The sequence below is a fragment of the Hyperolius riggenbachi genome, chromosome 12 (genome assembly GCF_040937935.1).
Source record: "Hyperolius riggenbachi isolate aHypRig1 chromosome 12, aHypRig1.pri, whole genome shotgun sequence".
Taxonomy (NCBI): Eukaryota; Metazoa; Chordata; class Amphibia; order Anura; family Hyperoliidae; genus Hyperolius; species Hyperolius riggenbachi.
The window spans coordinates 28,955,937-28,978,752 of NC_090657.1; the positions used below are offsets into that span (position 1 = coordinate 28,955,937).

Below are 22,816 nucleotides of genomic sequence, written 5' to 3' on the forward strand. Positions count from 1 at the left end.
AAAAAGAGTTTAAAGGGAACCAGAGATGAAGCACCCTCATGTATTTACCATATATATCAGTGCGAACATTAGAGAAAACACCTACCATGCTTTCTGATTCATTCTGCACTGCACAGCTTGCTTCTAATCAGCCCTGATAAAATCCCCGACTGAGCATTCAGTCTGGCTTTGCTCAGGAATCATTATAGCTGAGTCTGTCTTCTCTGATGTCTTTTCAAGCCCAAGCCTTCCCCCTTCTGGCTCTGCTTTCCTGTTCTGTATATTTGCAGCATCACAGGGAGCTGTGATGAGATGGGAAGAGCGTCTAATGTAAGAGTATATTGAAAAACGGTTTTGTTTTTTTTAAATCTATTTGTTAGTAATAAGAGGTTTTTACAAATTGTGATTTCATTTTGCACACAGCTCACTAAATATTCTTTTCTGATAAACTGTTTTTTGTGTGGAGTTTTAGTAAAAAAAAAACCACACAAACAAATGGCACACCAGAGCTGCGAAAATACCAGTTATAGTACTTATTTTGTAAAATGTATCAGGGCATATGTTTATTTTGTGCCACAGCGTTCATCTCTGTTTTCCTTTAACTTACATGGGGCTTCTACCAGCCCTCTGCAGGTGTCCTGTGCCGGGACAAAACGATCCTCCGGTCCCCTGCCACGGCTTGCTTCCATCTTAGCTGACTTTAATGTCGCCATCCTTTGTGCCGGCCCTGGCCATGCGCGTGCTCACTCCCGCTGCTGGGATCGTCCTGCGCAGGTGCAGTAGGAGGTTTTCCCAGGGTCTGGGCATATCCCAGGAGGAGACTGAACGAGGACTGCCTGAAACTCCTCAGAAGAGAACGCCATCTCCAAGTCCCCATTTACTTCAACCGGGATCACAGGTAGAACAGTTTTCTCCATGTGGTCCCTAACCCTCTTCTCCTTCTCAGGGGAGCCTTTAGGCATAGGCAGTACAGGCCATTGCCTGGAGTGCTATTGGTCCTGGGGGCGCCATGTTGGCATCTAATATATGCTGCGCCAGTTCACTGGCCGCAGCCCGTAAGCTCACTTCTGCAGCCTGCAGAGTCTGTGGGTTCTGGCAGGCAGAGCAGGGAAAATGGCACTGGAGACACAAATAGTCTCCAGTTCAGGGCTTCGGATGCAATTTTCCCATAGCCTTGCTCTGCCTGTTAGCATGGGAGTTTTGCAGCCGGAGTTGCTGCATGAAGCTCATCGGGGGAGCTGCTGCGCGCCAGAGGGAGGCCGGGAGAGGAGTCTTCTGCAGGTGAGTAAATGTTTGGTTTTTTTTTCTTATAGGTGCAGGCAGGTATCAGGGCTATTAGGGAGAACTAATGGGAAGGTGGGGTGGGGGGAGGAAGAGGAGCCCGCGTGTTTTAAAAAAGGGCGCCTGGAAAAAAGGGCGCGGGGTATAGCCGAAATTTTAAGTTTTAATGCAAAACCTTATTTTTATTTTAAGGGGTTGTAAACGAAAATGTAGTGCTAAATAGGTTAAATAAACGGAAATGAAATGGCAAAATACTGTCTATAACAACAAACGAATTCTGAAAAGAAACGTCAAATATCGTCTATAACAAAAACGATATTTACACTTGTATTAAGCATAGCAATGCAATGGTAGGTTTTACAGATATTGTACTGTAATTATACCAAACTGTAGGCTCACACAGATCTCTCCCTATCCCTAACCCCTAGACCCCTCTTTGTTTAAATATATATAATTTAATAAATTGTATATATTACATATATTGTGCTGTAACTATACCTAACCTTACTCTCACACAGAGCCCTCCCTGTACCTAACCCCTAGACCCCCCTGGTGGTGCCTAACCCTAAGACCCCCCTGGTGGTGCCTAACCCTAAGACCCCCCTGGTGGTGCCTAACCCTAAGACCCCCCTGGTGGTGCCTAACCCTAAGACCCCCCCTGGTGGTGCCTAACCCTAAGACCCCCCCTGGTGGTGCCTAACCCTAAGACCCCCCCTGGTGGTGCCTAACCCTAAGACCCCCCTGGTTGGTGCCTAACCCCAAGACCCTCCTGGTTGGTGCCTAACCCCAAGACCCCCCTGGTTGGTGCCTAACCCCAAGACCCCCCTGGTTGGTGCCTAACCCCAAGACCCCCCTGGTTGGTGCCTAACCCCAAGACCCCCCTGGTTGGTGCCTAACCCCAAGACCCCCCTGGTTGGTGCCTAACCCCAAGACCCCCCTGGTTGGTGCCTAACCCCAAGACCCCCCTGGTTGGTGCCTAACCCCAAGACCCCCCTGGTTGGTGCCTAACCCCAAGACCCCCCTGGTTGGTGCCTAACCCCAAGACCCCCCTGGTTGGTGCCTAACCCCAAGACCCCCCGGTTGGTGCCTAACCCCAAGACCCCCCGGTTGGTGCCTAACCCCAAGACCCCCCGGTTGGTGCCTAACCCCAAGACCCCCCGGTTGGTGCCTAACCCCAAGACCCCCCGGTTGGTGCCTAACCCCAAGACCCCCCGGTTGGTGCCTAACCCCAAGACCCCCTGGTTGGTGCCTAACCCCAAGACCCCCCTGGTTGGTGCCTAACCCCAAGACCCCCTGGTTGGTGCCTAACCCCAAGACCCCCCTGGTTGGTGCCTAACCCCAAGACCCCCCTGGTTGGTGCCTAACCCTAAGACCCCCCTGGTTGGTGCCTAACCCTAAGACCCCCCTGGTTGGTGCCTAACCCTAAGACCCCCCTGGTTGGTGCCTAACCCTAAGACCCCCCTGGTTGGGGCCTAACCCTAAGACCCCCCCTGGTTGGGGCCTAACCCTAAGACCCCCCTGGTTGGTGCCTAACCCTAAGACCCCCCTGGTTGGTGCCTAACCCTAAGACCCCCCCTGGTTGGGGCCTAACCCTAAGACCCCCCCTGGTTGGGGCCTAACCCTAAGACCCCCCTGGTTGGGGCCTAACCCTAAGACCCCCCTGGTTGGGGCCTAACCCTAAGACCCCCCCTGGTTGGTGCCTAACCCTAAGACCCCCCCTGGTTGGTGCCTAACCCTAAGACCCCCCCTGGTTGGTGCCTAACCCTAAGACCCCCCCTGGTTGGTGCCTAACCCTAAGACCCCCCCTGGTTGGTGCCTAACCCTAAGACCCCCCCTGGTTGGTGCCTAACCCTAAGACCCCCCCTGGTTGGTGCCTAACCCTAAGACCCCCCCTGGTTGGTGCCTAACCCTAAGACCCCCCCTGGTTGGTGCCTAACCCTAAGACCCCCCCTGGTTGGTGCCTAACCCTAAGACCCCCCCTGGTTGGTGCCTAACCCTAAGACCCCCCCTGGTTGGTGCCTAACCCTAAGACCCCCCTGGTTGGTGCCTAACCCTAAGACCCCCCCTGGTTGGTGCCTAACCCTAAGACCCCCCCTGGTTGGTGCCTAACCCTAAGACCCCCCCTGGTTGGTGCCTAACCCTAAGACCCCCCCTGGTTGGTGCCTAACCCTAAGACCCCCCCCTGGTTGGTGCCTAACCCTAAGACCCCCCCCTGGTTGGTGCCTAACCCTAAGACCCCCCCCTGGTTGGTGCCTAACCCTAAGACCCCCCCCTGGTTGGTGCCTAACCCTAAGACCCCCCCCTGGTTGGTGCCTAACCCTAAGACCCCCCTGGTTGGTGCCTAACCCTAAGACCCCCCCTGGTTGGTGCCTAACCCTAAGACCCCCCCCCCCCGGTTGGTGCCTAACCCTAAGACCCCCCCCCCGGTTGGTGCCTAACCCTAAGACCCCCCCCCGGTTGGTGCCTAACCCTAAGACCCCACCCGGTTGGTGCCTAACCCCTAAGACCCCCCCCCGGTTGGTGCCTAACCCTAAGACCCCCCCCCGGTTGGTGCCTAACCCTAAGACCCCCCCCGGTTGGTGCCTAACCCTAAGACCCCCCTGGTTGGTGCCTAACCCCAAGACCCCCCTGGTTGGTGCCTAACCCCAAGACCCCCCTGGTTGGTGCCTAACCCCAAGACCCCCCTGGTTGGTGCCTAACCCCAAGACCCCCCTGGTTGGTGCCTAACCCCAAGACCCCCCTGGTTGGTGCCTAACCCCAAGACCCCCCTGGTTGGTGCCTAACCCCAAGACCCCTCTGGTTGGTGCCTAACCCCAAGACCCCTCTGGTTGGTGCCTAACCCAAGACCCCTCTGGTTGGTGCCTAACCCCAAGACCCCCCTGGTTGGTGCCTAACCCCAAGACCCCCCTGGTTGGTGCCTAACCCCAAGACCCCCCTGGTTGGTGCCTAACCCCAAGACCCCCCTGGTTGGTGCCTAACCCCAAGACCCCCCTGGTTGGTGCCTAACCCCAAGACCCCCCTGGTTGGTGCCTAACCCCAAGACCCCCCTGGTTGGTGCCTAACCCCAAGACCCCCCTGGTTGGTGCCTAACCCCAAGACCCCCCTGGTTGGTGCCTAACCCCAAGACCCCCCTGGTTGGTGCCTAACCCCAAGACCCCCCTGGTTGGTGCCTAACCCCAAGACCCCCCTGGTTGGTGCCTAACCCCAAGACCCCCCCTGGTTGGTGCCTAACCCCAAGACCCCCCCTGGTTGGTGCCTAACCCCAAGACCCCCCTGGTTGGTGCCTAACCCCAAGACCCCCCTGGTTGGTGCCTAACCCCAAGACCCCCCCTGGTTGGTGCCTAACCCCAAGACCCCCCTGGTTGGTGCCTAACCCCAAGACCCCCCCTGGTTGGTGCCTAACCCCAAGACCCCCCCCCTGGTTGGTGCCTAACCCCAAGACCCCCCCTGGTTGGTGCCTAACCCCAAGACCCCCCCCTGGTTGGTGCCTAACCCCAAGACCCCCCCCTGGTTGGTGCCTAACCCCAAGACCCCCCCTGGTTGGTGCCTAACCCCAAGACCCCCCCCCTGGTTGGTGCCTAACCCCAAGACCCCCCCTGGTTGGTGCCTAACCCTAAGACCCCCCCCTGGTTGGTGCCTAACCCCAAGACCCCCCCCTGGTTGGTGCCTAACCCCAAGACCCCCCCCCTGGTTGGTGCCTAACCCCAAGACCCCCCCCCTGGTTGGTGCCTAACCCCTAAGACCCCCCCCTGTTGGTGCCTAACCCTAAGACCCCCCCCCTGGTTGGTGCCTAACCCTAAGACCCCCCCCCTGGTTGGTGCCTAACCCTAAGACCCCCCCCCTGGTTGGTGCCTAACCCTAAGACCCCCCCTGGTTGGTGCCTAACCCTAAGACCCCCCCCTGGTTGGTGCCTAACCCTAAGACCCCCCCCCCTGGTTGGTGCCTAACCCTAAGACCCCCCCCCCCCCCTGGTTGGTGCCTAACCCTAAGACCCCCCCCCCCTGGTTGGTGCCTAACCCTAAGACCCCCCCCCCTGGTTGGTGCCTAACCCTAAGACCCCCCCCCCCGGTTGGTGCCTAACCCTAAGACCCCCCCGGTTGGTGCCTAACCCTAAGACCCCCCCGGTTGGTGCCTAACCCTAAGACCCCGGTTGGTGCCTAACCCTAAGACCCCCCCGGTTGGTGCCTAACCCTAAGACCCCCCCCCCCCGGTTGGTGCCTAACCCTAAGACCCCCCCCCCCCGGTTGGTGCCTAACCCTAAGACCCCCCCGGTTGGTGCCTAACCCTAAGACCCCCCCCGGTTGGTGCCTAACCCTAAGACCCCCCGGTTGGTGCCTAACCCTAAGACCCCCCCGGTTGGTGCCTAACCCTAAGACCCCCCCGGTTGGTGCCTAACCCTAAGACCCCCCCGGTTGGTGCCTAACCCTAAGACCCCCCCGGTTGGTGCCTAACCCTAAGACCCCCCCGGTTGGTGCCTAACCCTAAGACCCCCCCGGTTGGTGCCTAACCCTAAGACCCCCCCGGTTGGTGCCTAACCCTAAGACCCCCCCGGTTGGTGCCTAACCCTAAGACCCCCCCGGTTGGTGCCTAACCCTAAGACCCCCCCGGTTGGTGCCTAACCCTAAGACCCCCCCGGTTGGTGCCTAACCCTAAGACCCCCCCGGTTGGTGCCTAACCCTAAGACCCCCCCGGTTGGTGCCTAACCCTAAGACCCCCCCGGTTGGTGCCTAACCCTAAGACCCCCCCGGTTGGTGCCTAACCCTAAGACCCCCCCGGTTGGTGCCTAACCCTAAGACCCCCCCGGTTGGTGCCTAACCCTAAGACCCCCCCGGTTGGTGCCTAACCCTAAGACCCCCCCGGTTGGTGCCTAACCCTAAGACCCCCCCGGTTGGTGCCTAACCCTAAAACCCCTGGTGGTGCCTAACCCTAACCACCCCCTGATTGCGTATATTATACTGTAACTATACCTAACCCTCCCTGTACCTATCCCTAACCACTAGACCCCCCTGGTAATGCCTAAACCTAACAATAATATATTTAATCCTTAAAATACTTCTCTACAAATAACGTGAATAAAATAATTTATATATTTGTAATAGAATAAATAGCCTTAAAATAGCCTTAAAATCACGTATACATTAATATTATAAATAGAGAAAAGTATATATAAATATATACAATACAATAGATAGCCTTACAAGCATTGGAAATTTAAAATAACAGTAACATTAAAAGCGATATTTTAGTAACTATAATCAACGCATTATAAGTGTAAAAAAAAGTTAATACCAAAAGCGATGTATTTCTAATACAATAAGGTTGAAAACGGTATTTACGCATTATACATATGAAAACAAATTTTTAAATGATCAAAGAAGTGTAAACGAAAATTTAGTTGTTATACTTTTGTAAGCGAAATTTTTAAACTAAATAATAAGTAAAAACTGATATACTTATTTTTTCGTATTTAAAATTTCGCTTATAACACAAACTCAAAACGAACTTGTAAACGATCTTTGTTATAAACCTTATTCTGTAAACGAAAACTTTTGTTAACACGATCCCTGTAACCGCTATTTCTCGGGCGCCCTTTTTCCCTGTCGGGCGCCGAATAGCCGATATTTTGCATTGCAGTCTATGGCGGCGCCCTTTTTGTCCACTATCCCTGTGCGCCCTTTTTTACTAGCACCGAGGAGCCCTGCCTATGTGTATTTTCTTGTGTAACTCCGGCGTATTTACATGTATTTTCTGGTGAAACATTGCCGCATTACGCTAATTTTCTAGTGAAACGCTGGCACATTACGTTTTCATGGAGGGACGCCACAGGTTTTCTTGCCTGGAGTGACAAAATAGCAAAAGGCGCCCCTGCTCCTTCTTGTCCAATGACTTTCATTGGATTTGTGACAAATGCATTTTCGCATAGTTGCAAAACTCATATGAATAAAGTGTGAACCCTGCCTTACAGTCTTGAGTTTGTCATCAGATGGATAGTATAGATAAATATATATAAATGTTTTTTCGTCTTTCCTTTCTAGACCTGTTTTGTGGATTGTTTGATTGAGCAGACGCACCCAGAGATCCGCAAGCGCCACGATCTGGATGTGAGTAAATGTGATGCCAGTTTTCTGTGAGGATTTTCTGCACTTTGCCTGCAGAGGGAGGGGCATAGTTCTGTGTATGTGAAAGCCAGTCATAATTCTGGCGTGATATAGAACTATCAGTTTCGTCAAATAGACCATAGGAACACCACCTTCCACTACTATCACGGTGGTCTTATACCATGAGTAGAAAGATGTATAAAATGTTTGCCCGTGATTTGGCTTTTAGCCCTGGAGGTTTCAGCCATGGATACTACCAAAAAACAGCATATGCAAAACATGCAAACACTGTCAGAAGTCCCCTGGAGGCGTGGGTTCATATCCCACTTATGACAGCGTCTGCATGTACAAAACATCGACTGCCATGGAAATCAAAGTTTATACCTAATGATTAAGAAAACTGCTTCCATGTTTAAGGTCCATAAATAACAAAAGTTCAGTAGTTTATTAGGAATGCTTATTCCATAATAACAATTGAAACATTAAAGCGGATCCGAGATGAAAAACTATAACAGGTAACTTGTCTATATATCTTATCTAAAGTTTAGATAGTTTACACAGCATCTAGCTGCAAACAGTTTCAACAGTTTATGATTATTTATTCCTGTGATGCAATGAGGGCAGCCATGTTCTATTTGTCACAGGCTGAGGGCTGGAGATGCTATCAGCTTGCCTGTGTGTAAATTCAGTCCCCTCTCCTCCTCCTTTCTCCCCTATGTCTGTGAAATCTCTGGCTAGTAACCTCCTCCTGCCCAGACTGAGTTCCCATAAGCCCTTGCTACGGTGCCAAGGCACTGCGAAAATCTGTGGGCGAAGCTTGTTTAGTTTATAGGGAATTAGAGTATTAAAACAAAATAAAAAAGTATTTGGCTTGAGGAATGCCCTATAAAATATATGAAAGGAACACAATTATGCAATGAGTAAAAGTTTATCTTGGATCCACTTCAAGGTCCATAAATAACCAAAGTTACCCCGAATGAAAACTTTAGTAGTTTATTAGGGATACTTATTCCATAATTGAAACATTAAGACACAGGGATGACGGCAAGGTACATACCATATACAGTGGAGGAAATAATTATTTGACCCCTCACTGATTTTGTAAGTTTGTCCAATGACAAAGAAATGAAGTCTCATAACAGTATCATTTCAATGGTAGGTTTATTTTAACAGTGGCAGATAGCACATCAAAAGGAAAATCGAAAAAATAACCTTAAATAAAAGATAGCAACTGATTTGCATTTCATTGAGTGAAATAAGTTTTTGAACCCCTACCAACCATTAAGAGTTCTGGCTCCCACAGAGTGGTTAGACACTTCTACTCAATTAGTCACCCTCATTAAGGACACCTGTCTTAACTAATCACCTGTATAAAAGACACCTGTCCACAGAATCAATCAATCAAGCAGACTCCAAACTCTCCAACATGGGAAAGACCAAAGAGCTGTCCAAGGATGTCAGAGTCAAAATTGTAGACCTGCACAAGGCTGGAATGGGCTACAAAACCATTAGCAAGAAGCTGGGAGAGAAGGTGACAACTGTTGGTGCGATTGTTCAAAAATGGAAGGAGCACAAAATGACCATCAATCGACCTCGTTCTGGGGCTCCACGCAAGATCTCACCTCGTGGGGTGTCAATGGTTCTGAGAAAGGTGAAAAAGCATCCTAGAACTACACGGGAGGAGTTAGTGAATGACCTCAAATTAGCAGGGACCACAGTCACCAAGAAAAACCATTGGAAACACATTACACCGCAATGGATTAAAATCCTGCAGGGCTCGCAAGGTTCCCCTGCTCAAGAAGGCACATGTGCAGGCCCGTCTGAAGGTTGCCAATGAACACCTGAATGATTCTGTGAGTGACTGGGAGAAGGTGCTGTGGTCTGATGAGACCAAAATAGAGCTCTTTGGCATTAACTCAACTCGCTGTGTTTGGAGGAAGAAAAATGCTGCCTATGACCCCCAAAACACCATCCCCACCGTCAAGCATGGGGGTGGAAACATTTTGCTTTGGGAGTGTTTTTCTGCTAAGGACACAGGACAACTTAATCGCATTAACGGGAAAATGGAAGGAGCCATGTATCGTGAAATCATGAACGACAACCTCCTTCCCTCTGCCAGGAAACTGAAAATGGGTCGTGGATGGGTGTTCCAGCACGACAATGACCCAAAACATACAGCAAAGGCAACAAAGGAGTGGCTCAAGAAGAAGCACATTAAGGTCATGAAGTGGCCTAGTCAGTCTCCGGACCTTAATCCAATAGAAAACCTATGGAGGGAGCTTAGGCTCAGAGTTGCACAGAGACAGCCTCGAAACCTTAGGGATTTAGAGATGATCTGCAAAGAGGAGTGGACCAACATTCCTCCTAAAATGTGTGCAAACTTGGTCATCAATTACAAGAAACGTTTGACCTCTGTGCTTGCAAACAAGGGTTTTTCCACTAAGTATTAAGTCTTTTATTGTTAGAGGGTTCAAAAACTTATTTCCCTCAATGAAATGCAAATCAGTTGCTATCTTTTATTTAAGGTTATTTTTTCGATTTTCCTTTTGATGTGCTATCTGCCACTGTTAAAATAAACCTACCATTGAAATGATACTGTTCTGAGACTTTTTTCATTTCTTTGTCATTGGACAAACTTACAAAATCAGTGAGGGGTCAAATAATTATTTCCTCCACTGTATAAATTAATCTGATCACACAATCGACTAAAGTGACAATGCAATGTTTGTTAATTATAATGAATCTGACTAGGCTGTAGAATATAGCCTCATTATCAACTAATGTATGCTGTAACAAAACCCCTTGGTGTGTGTGTATGTATGTGTATGTATGTATGTATATATATATATATATATATATATATATATATATATATATATATATATATATATATATATATATATATATACACATACATACACATATATATATATATATATATATATATATATATATATATATATATATATATATATATATATATATATATATATATATATATATATACACATACACATACATACACATACATACACATACATACACATACATACACATACATACACATACATACACATACATACACATACATACACATACATACACATACATACACATACATACACATACATACACATACATACACATACATACACATACATACACATACATACACATACATACACATACATACACATACATACACATACATACACACTCAGGCACTCTGATACTCTAATCTCTAATATGTGTGAATGCATGTGTGTGTGTATATGTGTATATGTGTATATATATATATATATATATATATATATATATATATATATATTCAACCCGAAAGCTGTGCAGTCAAGAAACGTTTGCCCGTCTGCCAGTCCCTGCCCACCACATGCATTCCGCTATTCCAATCACATCTCTAGAGGTCTAGAAACGGTCCCCTCTTTGACTTTGGTTAACCGAATGATCAACAAAACATCTTCCATGTTCAAAGTGTACCAGAGCTCTAGCAAATAGAAAGATTTATACACCCCTGGGGCTTCCTCCAGCCCCATACGCTCCGATCGCTCCCACGCCGCCATCCTCAGTCTTCTGCAGCGCTGGTACCGGGTCCCCGCACTTCCGTCAGTTGGAGCCAGTCTGACGTAAGAGAAGTGCACCCTCTACGTATCTCTCCAGCAGCTGCTACGCAAAGAGAGCACTTCTTCTGCGTAGACTTGAGCCGACTGACAGAAGTGCGGGGACCCGGTACCGGCGCTGCAGAAGACTGAGGATGGCGGCGTGGGAGCGATCGGAGCGTATGGGGCTGGAGGAAGCCCCAGGGGTGTATAAATCTTTCTATTTGCTAGAGCTCTGGTACACTTTGAACATGGAAGATGTTTTGTTGATCATTCGGTTTCAGCCATGAATGACATTTTATGATTTTGGCCCAGATTATGGACAGATGCTTTTTGCCTACTTCTGAAATTTTAGATATCTCCAAAATAAAGGGAACCTTACAGAAAACCTGTAACAAGAAAAAGTTCCCCTGGGGGGTAATCACCTCGGGTGGGGGAAGCCTCCGGATCCTATCGAGGCTTCCCCCGTCCTCCTGTGTCCCTTGACAGCGGCGAGAAAGCTCCCGGAACGGCGGGGATGTAAATATTTACCTCCCTGGCTCCAGCGCAGGCGCAATATCGGCGGAAATAGCTGATCGCTGTCAGGCCGCTTTACTGCGTAGGCGCAAGTCACCTGCATAGTAGAGCGGACCCGACGGAGATCAACTATTTCACCTATCTCCGTGCGGAGAGCCGCAACAGCGCCCCCGCTGGAGCCGGGAAGGTAAATAAATGTTGCTTGTCAGGCATGGCGAGGGAGGATTGCCGGACACTTCAGGGGAGCCAGCGCTGGACTGCCTGCAGCTACAGGGATAGGGGAAGCCTCATTGGGACTCTGAGGCTTCCCCCCCTTCCGAGGGGAGTATCCCCCAGGGGAACTTTTTTTTTTATTACAGAGTCTCTTTAAAGGATACATGAGGCCAGCTGAAAAAGTATCAATCACCTGAGGTGTCTTCCAACTGCTAGAAGTCTATTGAGTCCCACGCCGGAGTTCCGCTCTGCTACAGGCTGTCCCCTCTGTAAGATCACAACCTGCAGCCAGGTCATGGTCTTCTGTGCATGTGTGCTTTTCATGAGCCTGCACCTGTCGCAGGCAGCTCTGTGTTTGCGCAGTTCAAGTCTCTGTGAACTTCACAAATGCAGTGCGCTCCCGGGAAACAGGAGCGCGATCATGAGAGGCTCACGTGGGCAGAAGACCACGACCAGGCCACGGATCGCAATCTTACAGAGGGTAGAGCAGCAGCCTGGAGCAGAGCGGGACTTCAGCAGGGAACCATCCCGGTCCTGTTGTTCCAGCCCTGTGCTTCATTATGGCTTAACACCCAAATACAGAGCTAACAATAGCCAGAGCAAGTTTGTTGGGCTGCTCTATTTACTACTCTGCATATCTTACTTTGGCTATCATTCATAAAGCATTCCCGCATGCGGTAATGCTGGAAACAGCTGACTTTACCGAGCATTTAGCAAAATGTCCATTCATAAAAGCTGTTTCTGCATGAAAAGCTGACATTCCAGAGCAGAGCGATAAATTACCGCCTTCTGCAGTGATTATCTCAACACCTGTCACTAATGTCAATTCATAAAGATTAGAGCAGGCGGAATCAGTACGGAGAATACCGCTCCCTTGGAAGAGGCGATAAGCATGCGAATAACAGCAAAGTTAATGGAGACAGACCTCCCAGGCAGCAGCAGTGAGAACAGTACAAAAAAAACTTTACAGAATACCCCAGGCGGTGTTTTTTAACCCCTTGGGTACCTGTTTTCAGATATATTTCACATCAGAAAGCCTGCATGTGTAACATTTCTTGAAGTTCTTCTAAGCTGTGGCAATTAAATAGATTGTTTAGAAAGACTAATAGACAGATTCAGGGCAAGGAGAGGCAGTTTAAAAAAAAAAAGCACATCTAAAGGGAAGCTGGGGCTGCCTTTTATTGTAACGCTGTCTCTGCACGGAGAAAATGTATCAACTCAGCAGCTTCTCATGTTACCGCCAGCCTAGTTCAGGAAAATACCGCACTGCTATCGCAACTGTAAACATTTTTATGAATGAGCACACAGAAGTCTAAAATATCGAATGCGGTATTTTTCCGCACAGATTTTTTTTTATCGAACACCCTTTTATGAATGATAGCCTTTGTATCTTTCCATCTGATTCATTGTTGTCTTTGTAACATTTTGTTTGTTTATTTTCCTCTTCAGCTGTGCTATACGGACATTCTGTTCACAGAGCAGGAGGTAAGTGGCCGTGTTGTTCATTTAGCGTGTGTGTTGAGTAGTTAATATTTATAAACATAGAATATTTATACACTATATAATAGTTAATATAATAAATATGCAATCTCCCTGTTTTCTTCCTGCAGAGAGGAGTCGGGATGAAGAGTACGCCGGTGACCATTGTTCTTCCTGACACCAAGGAGAAATCTTACCTGTTTAACGTAATGGATACGCCTGGTAGGTTTATTTGGTCTCCGGGGTGTCACTTGAGCATTGGTGCAAAAGTGATCTTCCCACATGTTCATATTTATTTGTATTAATGTGGAGCTGAACTCTTGCAGAGACAGAAGGAAAACCTAGAGAAATTCAACCCTGTATGTATTTAGAGGGTGTAATTTTCCCTCATCTGTGACTAATTACAACTGTAATTTAATCTCCAAGCTGTGATAGCTCAGGAATCTCAGCAGTCCTTTGGCAGAGCAGCTAAGACCAGATGTTAACCCAGGCATGGGCAAACTTGGCCCTCCAGCTGTTACAGAACTACAAGTCCCACAATGCATTTGCCTTTATGAGTCATGACTGTGGCTGTCAGACTCTTGCAATGCATTGTGGGACTTGTGGTTTCTTAACAGCAGGAGGGCCAAGTTTGCCCATGCCTGTGTTAACCCTATGTCTGCTTCTCTGAAAACAGGAAGTAGACCCCCTGCAGGTTTACCCACTGAAGAAATGTTTTTCTTTAAAGGTTATGATGCTGTTGCTGATCTTTTAGAGCAGAGAGGAAGTTCTAAGTTCAGGTCCACTTTAAGAATTGTCCCTAAGGTGGCTCACAGTGTGATGATGACGGAAGCTGGGTAGACTACCAGTATGGGTTTTGGTAGTCTGATAGGAAAGTGCTCATGCGAACACTGGGAGAAAGTATACATTTCTAGCAAGTAGTCTTCTGGACAGATTATGAAATGGGGACTCTAACCCAAGGTCATTCTAATCCCCATTCTACCAGTGAGAGCCATGTAATCTGTAGAGAAGGTCATTCTAATCCCCATTCTACCAGTGTGAGCCATGGAATCTGTAGAGAAGGTCATTCTAATCCCCGTTCTACCAGTGAGAGCCATGGAATCTGTAGAGAAGGTCATTCTAATCCCCATTCTACCAGTGAGAGCCATGTAATCTGTAGAGAAGGTCATTCTAATCCCCATTCTACCAGTGAGAGCCGTGCAATCTGTAGAGAAGGTCATTCTAATCCCCATTCTACCAGTGAGAGCCGTGCAATCTGTAGAGAAGGTCATTCTAATCCCCATTCTACCAGTGAGAGCCGTGTAATCTGTAGAGAAGGTCATTCTAATCCCCATTCTACCAGTGAGAGCCATGGAATCTGTAGAGAAGGTCATTCTAATCCCCACTCTACCAGTGAGAGCCATGTAATCTGTAGAGAAGGTCATTCTAATCCCCATTCTACCAGTGAGAGCCATGTAATCTGTAGAGAAGGTCATTCTAATCCCCATTCTACCAGTGAGAGCCGTGTAATCTGTAGAGAAGGTCATTCTAATCCCCATTCTACCAGTGAGAGCCATGTAATCTGTAGAGAAGGTCATTCTAATCCCCATTCTACCAGTGAGAGCCATGTAATCTGTAGAGAAGGTCATTCTAATCCCCATTCTACCAGTGAGAGCCGTGTAATCTGTAGAGAAGGTCATTCTAATCCCCATTCTACCAGTGAGAGCCATGGAATCTGTAGAGAAGGTCATTCTAATCCCCATTCTACCAGTGAGAGCCATGTAATCTGTAGAGAAGGTCATTCTAATCCCCATTCTACCAGTGAGAGCCATGGAATCTGTAGAGAAGGTCATTCTAATCCCCATTCTACCAGTGAGAGCCATGTAATCTGTAGAGAAGGTCATTCTAATCCCCATTCTACCAGTGAGAGCCGTGCAATCTGTAGAGAAGGTCATTCTAATCCCCATTCTACCAGTGAGAGCCATGTAATCTGTAGAAAAGGTCATTCTAATCCCCATTCTACCAGTGAGAGCCGTGGAATCTGTAGAGAAGATCATTCTAATCCCCATTCTACCAGTGAGAGCCGTGTAATCTGTAGAGAAGGTCATTCTAATCCCCATTCTACCAGTGAGAGCCGTGGAATCTGTAGAAAAGGTCATTCTAATCCCCATTCTACCAGTGAGAGCCGTGGAATCTGTAGAGAAGATCATTCTAATCCCCATTCTACCAGTGAGAGCCGTGCAATCTGTAGAGAAGGTCATTCTAATCCCCATTCTACCAGTGAGAGCCATGGAATCTGTAGAGAAGGTCATTCTAATCCCCATTCTACCAGTGAGAGCCATGTAATCTGTAGAGAAGGTCATTCTAATCCCCATTCTACCAGTGAGAGCCATGTAATCTGTAGAGAAGGTCATTCTAATCCCCATTCTACCAGTGAGAGCCATGTAATCTGTAGAGAAGGTCATTCTAATCCCCATTCTACCAGTGAGAGCCGTGCAATCTGTAGAGAAGGTCGTTCTAATCCCCATTCTACCAGTGAGAGCCATGGAATCTGTAGAGAAGGTCATTCTAATCCCCATTCTACCAGTGAGAGCCATGTAATCTGTAGAGAAGGTCATTCTAATCCCCATTCTACCAGTGAGAGCCATGTAATCTGTAGAGAAGGTCATTCTAATCCCCATTCTACCAGTGAGAGCCATGTAATCTGTAGAGAAGGTCATTGTGTGGATTGTGATGCAGTTCTGCAGGAAGTCACATCTCTCTCATTCTCCAGGTCATGTGAACTTCTCTGATGAGGTGACAGCAGGATTTCGGATATCAGATGGGATCGTTCTGTTCATTGATGCTGCTGAAGGGGTGAGCTTCCTCATCACACAGTTACTTTGTGCACTTCCTGTTTCCTGGCTTTGTTTCTTTTCCATTCTAGATGGATACCCTTTTTTTTTCAGCTCTCTGTGTCTTTCTGTGTCTGCCGCTTTGTCTGTTCTCATCTTTTTCTGCCTCTTACTTATTTTATGTCCACCGGTTTTCCTCGAAGCTCCCAGTCTTCACTCCATTACCTGGGGCATCCTCCAGCCCAGCATAGTCTATCAGGTCCCTCGTTGTACTCCCGCTCTCCTCCTCGGTGCTCCTGTGAAGTCAGCGATCCAGCCAGGTTGCGGGCCATTCCCCTTGTGCTGTTTCCAGCCACACGCCTCTTCCATCCCACTCGCGGTGCCGGGAGCATTCTGTGCAAGCGCAATTACAGTCTTAACAAGCTGTGCATGCGCAGAAACAGGAGCGCCATTAGGGTGCATGCAATGCTCAGTATACCACGACTGAGGTGAGTCTTGGACTTTACGGAGTTGACACAACCGAGGGGAGCTGACCGACTACATGGGGCTGGAGGAAGCCCCAGGTAATTAAAAATCGTTTGCATCAATTCATCTCGGGTACCCTTTAATAAGCCCTTTGTTCTGATATCTCCTATACGATATAGGATAACTAACTTATTTGAGGGCTCAAACCCACTAGAGCGATTTTCTGAGCGTTCAGGGAGCGATTCAACCCGCTAGCTGGCTAAAGTCCACTGGAGCGATTGCGATTACCAAATCGCAAAATGCAGGACATGCACTATTTTTCACATTTAGCGTTTCTGCAATGTAAAGTATATAATCGCTGGCGTAATCGTTCATCAAAACCTGCACAGAGCGATTTTGCTAGCATTTTATAGTTACTACACACTGTAACAAAATTAAAATTAATTTAAAGGACCAATCAGAATTAAAACCGCTAATCGCTACACAACCGCTGGCAAATTGATTACATGTTTTAAAATAGCTACTGAAAACGCTCATGAAATAGCTTACAAACCGCTAAAACAAAACTCTAGCGATTGCGTTTTGTAGTGGGTTCCAGGCCTGAGGGAGCTTGACTCAATAAAGCGTTAATTCTCCTAGAGCCAGTTAAAGGGGTTACTAGACCACTGATGGCCACAGTATAGATTTGTAACAGTTACTCCTCACTGAAATCATTAAAACACTTAGACCAGAAACTGTTCATGTAAAATTATATTCTTGTAGTTACATACGTAGCATATACAAAAATGGGTTATAATCAGCATTCAAATAAAAATATTGAGGTAAATTAGAAAAGTAATTACATAAGTAAAAATATCAGTACATGACCAGCCTCTCTGATCCTCACTCTCTGTCTCTCTTGTTTTATGGATTCAGCAGCCTCACCTGAATCTAAGTTTCCATGTTTTTATTATACAATGAAATTGTTTCTCTCTTAAAAGGATAACTTAGTCCTAATTTAATCCTGTAATTGAGGCCCTGTGTGGGGAGGTGCGCATAGGCTTACTGCAGCTTCTATAGCCATGGGTCTGCTTCCATTTACTCATTTTTCTTCCTGTTGTGAAGGTCCTGGGCAGCTCCCCCTGACCCTGATACAATGCGCTCTCCATAAGCAGTATGTCCTCTTGGTACGTCTTGCTGCGGGATTGCATGCGTACAGCACTCTGGGTTCCCACAGTCACAAGCTGCCCAAAGGACATACTGCACATGCACAGTGCTGGATGTCTGGGTCAGAGATTGCTGGAATTTCACAATCGGAGGGAAAACAAGTAAAAGGAAGCAGGCGCTGGAGCACGGGAGGTGCAGTAAGCCTTTGCACAACCACACACCTCCCCCCCCCCCCACACACACGCTATTTAGACACCGTTAAATAAATCCGTTATACAGTATTTCAACCAGGGCTGTGGAGTCGGTACAAAAATCTTTCGACTCCGACTCCTCAGTTTATGAAATCACCGACTCCGGGTAGCCAAAGTGGCTCCGACTCCTTAGTCTAATACTTACCAGGGTAGTTGATTTTGTACAAAATCATCTGACTCCGACTCCTCAGTATATGAAGACTCTGACTCCGGGTACTCAAAATTGCTCCAACTCCGACTCCACAGCCCTTATTTCAACAATGTTATTATGACATCTTGAAAAAAAAGGCAAATCACAAAGCAAAAGTAAAAAAAAAGAATACAATATTTCTTATTTTCCATTATAATCTGCATTTGTACCTGCACAGGTGATGCTAAATACAGAGCGGCTAATTAAACACGCTGTTCAGGAGCGCCTCGCTGTTACTGTTTGCATTAACAAGATAGACCGACTGATCCTGGAACTCAAGCTGCCCCCTACAGATGCTTACTACAAGCTGAGGCACATTGTGGACGAGGTTAATGGATTGCTGAGGTAAGCTATTCGCTGCTGTGGATATTAAAGTGGATCCGAGATGAAATTTACTCATTGCATAATAGTGTTCCTTTCTTATAGTTTATAGGGCATTCCTCAAGCCAAATACTTGTTTTGTTTTTGTTTTAATACTCTTAATTCCCTATAAACTAAACAAGCCTCGCCCACAGCTTTTCAGAGAGCCTTGGCAGTAGCAAGGGCTCATGGGAGCTCAATCTGGGCAGGAGGAGGGGGAGGTGTTACTAGCCATTGATTTCAGAGGCAGAGGGGAGGAGGGGAGGTAAGGTTTTTTTTTTCACAGAAGATACAGATAAGCCTGCCTCTGTGTAATGTTTACAAACATGGCTGCTGTCATTGTATCACAGGAAGAAATAATCCTATTCTATTTAAGCTGTTTGCAGCTAGATTTGCTGTGTAAACTATCTAAACTTTATATAAGATATATAGACAAGTTACTTGTTCTAGTTTGTTTTTCATCTCGGATCCGCTTTAAGCCATCTGAGTGGTGGCTGTTCACTCTGTAATCACCCTAACAATTATCATCCTGTCTGTCTCCAGTATGTTCTCCACAGATGAGAATCTGATTCTGTCTCCTCTGCTGGGCAATGTGTGCTTCGCAAGCTCTCAGTACTGCATCTGCTTCACCCTGGGCTCTTTTGCAAAGATCTACTCTGACACATTCGGTATGTGAACATCTTGCTAAATAGTGTATGAAATAAGAAATCTAACACTGCACACCTGAAAGTTACACTACAAAATAAACTGTAAGGGCCCTTTTCCACCAGCGCGTTTGCGCTGGCTGAATCGCAAAAACGCAAACCGCTAGCGATTTTACAATCGCTACGGTTTGCTTTTTAACATAGGAATCGCGGTAGGTCATTTCCACTACCGCGATTCGTTTTTTACTTGATCGCGATCGCGCCGCGGAGCGACTTTTGCCGCGATTTTGCTATGCAGTGCATAGCATAGCAAAATCGCGGCCGCGAACGTCGGGGAATCGCCGCTATTGCAATTCAGCAATCGCTAGCGTTCAGCGTGAACGCTAGCGATTGCTAGTGGAAAAGGGCCCTTAGATTCATTATGCTGTAACTAATGTAAAATAAAAGGGAAGGCTCTGTGAAAGGTAGCTAAAGCTTGACATTCTGAAGCCTTTGTTGTAGCCATGATGAATTAGAAAACTCAAGTTTAGAAAGCTGTTTTATAAGAACGGACGACAAAAAACGGTAGTACTGGAAAAGGTATTTATTCAAAACACAAGACAACGCATTTCATGGATACTAGCCAGCTTCCTCAGGCCAATACACAGTGACTTGCAGCAAGTTGAACAAAGTGAATAGGATATGGGTGCCTCCTATCCACCTTGCTGCAAGGCATTATGTACTGACCTGAGGAAGCTGGCTAGTAATCGTGAAATGCGTTGTCAATTTTGTGTTTTGAATAAATACTTCTCCAGTACTACGGGTGTTTTTGTCATCATGAGAAGTAAGAGATTACCTCTCATATTTATTTCAACTATTAAAAGTATGCATGTATATGTGTATATATATGTGTGTGTGTGTGTGTATATCTATATATATATATATATATATATATATATATATATATATATATATATATATATATATATATATATATATATATATATATATATATATATATTATCTCAAGTTTGGACTAGCACATGCACAGGATGGATGCACTTGTCCTCGGAATCCTCCAGATACCGATGTCGTAATATGGATCAGGGTTATTGAATTATGAGTATTTTTAAAACCTTGTCATATTTTTGATCTGTAGGTGACATAAACCATCAAGAATTTGCCAAACGACTGTGGGGTGATATCTACTTCAATCCAAAAACGTAGGTACCTCTTGTGAAAGTGGATAGAAGCCAGTGTTTTTGAACTTTCATGCTGATGTGATGGGAGGGAACTCAGAACGATGTTCACCATAATACTTCGCTGATAGTCAGAAATGATCTGCCCCATGAAATCTACTACAAGCTCCCTTGTCCTTTATTTGGAGTTTCTGGCTTTTATAGATTTATATGTAGTTCCTGGTTGTTTCTTATAATCTATCGCTCCTGAAACGATGGTTTGCTTTTAGCACTTTCTGTTCGGTGGAACTGAGAGATGAGTGCCAAAATTTACGCTGGTAGATAAGACACAGAACATTTATATTGCGCTTTTCTCCTGGTGGACTCAAAGCACCAGAGCTGCAGATACTAGGACACGCTCTATAGGCAGTAGCAGTGCACATGACAGATGGGGCCCCCAAGCACTGCCACTGCTCGGGACCCGCAAACCAGCATGTAACACAATAAGGGGGCGCAGGCAAGCCCTGGAGCTGCCACCACCAGGAACTCGCCCCACCACTCCCACCGGAGCTGCCACCACCAGGAACTTGCCCCACCACTCCCACCGGAGCTGCCACCACCAGGTACCCACCCCACTACTCCCACCGGAGCTGCCACCACCAGGAACCCACCCCACTACTCCTACCGGAGCTGCCACCACCAGGAACCCACCCCACCACTCCCACCGGAGCTGCCACCACCAGGAACCCACCCCACTACTCCCACCGGAGCTGCCACCACCAGGAACCCACCCCACTACTCCCACCGGAGCTGCCACCACCAGGAACTCACCCCACCACTCCCACCGGAGCTGCCACCACCAGGAACTCACCCCACTACTCCTTCAACTTACCAAACACAAAAGGATGGCTCACTCCCAGACAGCACTCTGCCACTTATAAATACAGGTCCTTCTCAAAAAATTAGCATATTGTGATAAAGTTCAATATTTTCTGTAATGTACTGATAAACATTAGAGTTTCATATATTTTAGATTCATCGCACACAACTGAAGTAGTTCAAGCCTTTTATTGTTTAATATTGATGATTTTGGCATACAGCTCATGAAAACCCAAATTTCCTATCTCAAACAATTAGCATATTTCATCCGACCAATAAAAAAGTGTTTTTAAAACAAAAAAAGTCAACCTTCAAATAATTATGTTCAGTTATGCACTCAATACTTGGTCGGGAATCCTTTTGCAGAAATGACTGCTTCAATGCGGCGTGGCATGGAGGCAATCAGCCCGTGGCACTGCTCAGGTGTTATGGAGGCCCAGGATGCTTCGCTAGCGGCCTTAAGCTCATCCAGAGTGTTGGGTCTTGCGTCTCTCAACTTTCTCTTCGCAATATCCCACAGATTCTCTATGGGGTTCAGGTCAGGAGAGTTGGCAGGCCAATTGAGCACAGTAATACCATGGTCAGTAAACCATTTACCAGTGGTTTTGGCAATGTGAGCAGGTGCCAGGTCGTGCTGAAATATGAAATCTTCATCTCCATAAAGCTTTTCAGCAGATGGAAGCATGAAGTGCTCCAAAATCTCCTGATAGCTAGCTGCATTGACCCTGCCCTTGATAAAACACAGTGGACCAACACCAGCAGCTGACATGGCACCCCAGACCATCACTGACTGTGGGTACTTGACACTGGACTTCAGGCATTTTGGCATTTCCCTCTCCCCAGTCTTCCTCCAGACTCTGGCACCTTGATTTCCGAATGACATGCAAAAGTTGCTTTCATCTGAAAAAGTACTTTGGACCAATGAGCAAACAGTCCAGTGCTGCTTCTCTGTAGCCCAGGTCAGGCGCTTCTGCCTCTGTTTCTGGTTCAAAAGTGGCTTGACCTGGGGAATGCGGCACCTGTAGCCCATTTCCTGCACACGCCTGTTACGGTGGCTGTGGATGTTTCTACTCCAGACTCAGTCCACTGCTTCCGCAGGTCCCCCAATGTCTGGAATCGGTCCTTCTCCACAATCTTCCTCAGGGTTCGGTCATCTCTTCTCGTTGTGCAGCGTTTTCTGCCACACTTTTTCCTTCCCACAGACTTCCCACTGAGGTGCCTTGATACAGCACTCTGGGAACAGCCTATTCGTTCAGAAATGGCTTTCTGTGTCTTACCCTCTTGCTTGAGGGTGTCAATGATGGCCTTCTGGACAGCAGTCAGGTCGGCAGTCTTACCCATGATTGCGGTTTTGAGTAATGTACCAGGCTGGGAGTTTTTAAAAACCTCAGGAATCTTTTGCAGGTGTTTAGAGTTAATTAGTTGATTCAGATCATTATGTTAATAGCTTGTTTAGAGAACCTTTTCATGATATGCATTTTTTTGAGATCTTGTATCACACAAATCCACTGCACGCTACCATATCTGTAAAAAACAATTTCACATAGTGTGATCTGTTTAACCACTAAAGATAACCACCACAACTCCCATCAATCGTGTTGCTGGTGAACAAGTGATCAATTGTGATTCCCACCACCTCTAATAACAGAGCGGCTCACCAGATGTTTACCACCAATTCACAGGTGGAATTCAGGCTCAATATGTGGTACTCCAGGCTCATCAGTAATCCAC

General features: G+C 47.1%; 1 protein-coding gene across 3 annotated transcripts in view; it reads left to right on the plus strand.

Moving 5' to 3' along the window:
- The window catches only part of EFTUD2 (elongation factor Tu GTP binding domain containing 2), a 179,410-nt gene that overhangs the window by 110,133 nt on the left and 46,461 nt on the right, over positions 1-22,816 (plus strand). For all 3 annotated transcript variants that reach the window (XM_068263300.1, XM_068263301.1, XM_068263302.1), the window contains exons 6-12: positions 7,296-7,361; positions 13,151-13,186; positions 13,312-13,402; positions 15,933-16,015; positions 18,224-18,390; positions 18,949-19,073; positions 20,188-20,251. In XM_068263300.1, coding sequence (XP_068119401.1) covers positions 7,296-7,361; positions 13,151-13,186; positions 13,312-13,402; positions 15,933-16,015; positions 18,224-18,390; positions 18,949-19,073; positions 20,188-20,251 — 632 coding nt within the window. The remainder of the gene's footprint in view (positions 1-7,295; positions 7,362-13,150; positions 13,187-13,311; positions 13,403-15,932; positions 16,016-18,223; positions 18,391-18,948; positions 19,074-20,187; positions 20,252-22,816) is intronic.